The sequence below is a fragment of the Camelus ferus genome, chromosome 4 (assembly GCF_009834535.1).
Source record: "Camelus ferus isolate YT-003-E chromosome 4, BCGSAC_Cfer_1.0, whole genome shotgun sequence".
Lineage (NCBI taxonomy): Eukaryota > Metazoa > Chordata > Mammalia > Artiodactyla > Camelidae > Camelus > Camelus ferus.
Window position 1 is genome coordinate 17,406,832 of NC_045699.1, and position 3,813 is coordinate 17,410,644.

Here is a 3,813-nt window from a genome sequence, read left to right on the forward strand (position 1 = left end):
TGCAAACTTAATGAAGTTGTAAGGTGAGCATATTTTTAAAATTTTAACACAATGTAACATCTATATGAGAATATATATATATCTAAGTTGCAAGAATAAATATAAATAAATAAAGAAGAATAAATAACAGGGAAGTCAGTGCATGGGGACTGATGATCCTTTAGCTCAGTAATTTTACTGTATCCTTGCTTATTACTTTAGACAAAGTATTAACTGAGTTAATTCAATAAATTCTGTGGCTAAAGCAAAAATAAGAGTCTTTTGAAATGACTACAGACCAATGTGCAAGGGTGACATTGAATCTCGGTCAGGGAGAATCATGTCAATGTGACCCCAGGTCTCCATCATTAGTTCTTAACCTTTCTTGCAAGTTGGTTAATGAAGAGAAGGATCTCATGATTTCCAGTCGGACAATTTCCCAGGCACAGTCAGTGTATTTCTTCTCTTTCAGGTAGAGATGGATTCCCTGGAAGTAGCTCTTCAGCACCAGTGTAGGGCCTGCCCTTCCCTGGGCAGAGTCTTGCTCTCCCATCACCTGCACCAAACAGGTGTCCAAGTCCTCCAGCTGCTGATGGAGTCCATTGCGGAGTTTGTCCAGGAGGGTGGTGTCCCAGGCAGCAGAGGAGCGCTCTGCGTGGATGAGGTCGAAGATCTGCTGGAGCATCTCATGGAGGACAGAGATGGCCTGGGCCTTCTGGAGCTGGCTGCCATCCATCATCTCCTGAGGGAAACGGAAGTCTTTTCTGTCCTCCAGGCAGAAGAAAGGGGAGATTCTCCTCAATTGGCCTAGAAGCACGAAGTTCTGCCTGCTAACCAGCACGTGGTTCTGTGGCAGGTCACAGCCCAGAGCCCCACCAGGGCCATAGCTGGACAGTAGCAAGGCCATCAGTAGAGAGGGCACAGAGGCCATGTGGCAAATGAGGTGCTGCTGGCCTGGCTGAGACGGGTGTCTTGGTGAACGTTGGAGGTAGGTTCTCTGATGACATTCTTTCTAAGCAAGGCCATTAAATACGGAGATAGTAGTTTTCATTTTCTGAATATTTTTCTACACTTTCACTTCCTTTTTTGATTTCCATTCATAGATTCTCAATATGTTCTAGGAAGATGTCATCAATCTAACCTAATAATTTGCAGGAAGTTTAATTTTCCCAGTAAATATCAGATATGCCCATCCAAATAGGTATTGATCAGTCAGGTGAGCAAGGTCATTGTCGTCAAGTCAGAAGCGCTGTATGTATGTAAACACACACATCCTCTCTGTCTCTGTCTCTGTCTCTCTCTATCTCGTACATAACTATTGCTCTTCTCTGTTTCAGGAACACATTTCTCGCCCTGATCTTAGGCTGTTTTCACCCCCTTACTTCACACAGGGAAGCAGGTCCCCGCAGCCTTGTGGTTTCTCTGTGTGTTTAGGTATTTAACAGATCACCTCTGGGAGTGAAGCTCTTTGAAACTAGAGTTGGGTTTTATTTACCAATTGATTTACAAAAGAGGCTGATGATAATCAACGAATGAGCTTCTCTGATGTTTCTCTTCCTTCTGGAACACGTTCGTGCAGGTGCATGTGGTTGTGCTGCAGGGGACCACGGGGTCAGGACAGTGACAGACGCCGCCCTTTCTTTCCGCCGTTTTCTTACTGGGGAACTGTAGTCCCCACGGTCTGTGCCAAAACCACTCCCAGGGGTCCTGGTTCTTTTCAGCAGAATGTGGTGGTGGAGAGTTTAACTCCCAGAAACACCTCACTCACAAAGTGGAAATCACATCTAGTCACACACATTCTCTTGAGTGACGGGGTCCGGTTTTTTAAACCCCTAGACCCACTCCCTGAGGGGAGGCTCACCACATCCTGAGGACTTGAAAATTTCCTTTGTGTGGATGGACATGTTTATTTGTCGGGGAGATAATTCACCTTCCAACCTGCGCCCTTGCTCATGGAGTATTTGTGTGAAGGACCCTGGTCCTCAGTGGTAACCTTCTCTTCTCCTGACCCATGTCCCCAGGTATCAAAAGTGTCACCAGCCAGCAGATGCTGAGAGCCAAAGTTTGTTTTGTCTAAGTAGGTAGAGGATTAATCCAATTCTAATCATTTCATCTTGACTAGACAAATAGCTTTTATTTTCCCAAACATATATTTTCTTCTTCAACCCTTTTAGTTAAACTATTGAACCCGTGTTATGCTCAGATTTCTGATCTGGGCACAGAGAGTTCAGTGCTGTTGTGTCTCTCTTTAGGAGCTTACATCCCAGACACTAGTGACCTGAAGTTGTTCAGTCAGTCAGTTGATTCCAGTGGGCTTCTCTGTTCCTCTGTCTCTGTCTCCCTCTGAGAATGCAGGGCGGTGACAGTATGTTAGGATAAATAACCTTATTTTTTTTTAGTCATGTGTGATTCTTCATTTAACATTTCTATAAATGATATTCACTTAGTGGCTTATTGGGCAAGATTCTCTTGCTGCTCCTGCATGAGTTCTAATTCCTGCTGAGGTGAGAACAGTAAAGGGAACAAAGGCAGAGGGGCTGCAGTCTCATTTTTAAGACTTTGGAGTTTTTGTTTCTGATTTCAACTTTCCTAGAAAGTAAAATCCAACAGTAGTTTTGTAGGCAAAAAAAAAAAAAAAAAAAAAAAGTCTCAGTGACATGAAAGTGAAAGAAGGGAAGTGATTTTCCACTGGCACAATGACGTATTCTTAGTTAGCAAATTTCAGTGCAGCACAGGTGGGGATGAGTCTCTGGTGGAGGGGAATGATGCTGCAGATGGCGAGCTCCCTCCCACCTCCCGAGGTAGACATAGAGCCCCCATCATCTCCTGCCTCCTACCCTCATATTCAAGCTTCCCCAGGACCAACTCCTGTATTTGGGTGCCACATTGGTTATCATTGATTAACCTATGTCAACACATCATATTCCTTTTAAGTCCATATTTTACATTGGGGTTAACTCTTGGTGTTGTACATTCTATGTTTTTGAAGATATATATGATGACAAGTATCCACCAATATAGTATCATAGAGAATAGTTTCATTGCCATTAAATACCTCTGTGGTCCACTAGTTCATCCCTCTTTTCCCCCTAAACCATGGGAACTACTGATCTTTATACTATCTTTCTAATTTTGTCTTTCCCAGAGTGTTATATATGTGGGATCATATTGTATGTAAACTTTTCAAATTAATTTCTTTTACCTAATAATATGTATTTAAGATTTCTCATTGTCTTTTTATAGCTTGATAGCCCCTTTTAAAATTAATGCTGAATAATATTCCATTCTCTGGATGTATCTCTATTCATTCACCTACTGAAGGACATCTTGGTTGATTCCAAGTTTTGGCAATTATGAATAAGGCTGCTATAAACATATGTGTGCAAGCGTTTTGTGAACATAGTTTTCAGCTCATTTGGGTGAATACCATGGAACATCATTGCTGGATTATATTGCAAAAGTATGTTTGATTTGTAAGAAACTGCCAACCTGTCCTTCCAAAGGGACTGTGGATTTTGCATTCCCATCAGCAATGAATGAAAGCTCTTGTTGCTCCATACCCTCATCAGCATTTGGAGTTGTCAAGTTTTGGATGTTGGTCATGCTAATAGATGTGAAGTGGTACTTCACTGTTGTTACAATTTGCAATTCCTTAATGACAGGTGATGTTGGGCATCTTTTCCAACTGTGTATCTTTTTTGGTAAGATATCTGTTCAGCTCTTTTGCCCATTTTATTAATCAAGTTGTTTGTTTTCTTATAGCTGAGTTTTGAATGCTTCATACATTGTACATTTTGGACAATAGTCCTTTATCACATACAGTCTTCACTTGGT

General features: G+C 41.9%; 1 protein-coding gene across 1 annotated transcript; it reads right to left on the bottom strand.

The window, feature by feature from the left end:
• Positions 1–305: 305 nt before the first annotated feature.
• On the bottom strand, positions 306–910 carry LOC116663073 (interferon omega-1-like). The gene has a single exon (XM_032477600.1). The coding sequence runs from the start codon at positions 908–910 to the stop codon at positions 323–325; it is 588 nt and encodes a 195-aa protein (XP_032333491.1). The 3' UTR covers positions 306–322.
• Positions 911–3,813: the final 2,903 nt, after the last annotated feature.

Coding starts and splice junctions, on each gene's coding strand:
- LOC116663073 (XM_032477600.1), bottom strand. CDS start 910: ATGGCCTCTGTGCCCTCTCTACTGATGGCCTTGCTACTGTCCAGCTAT.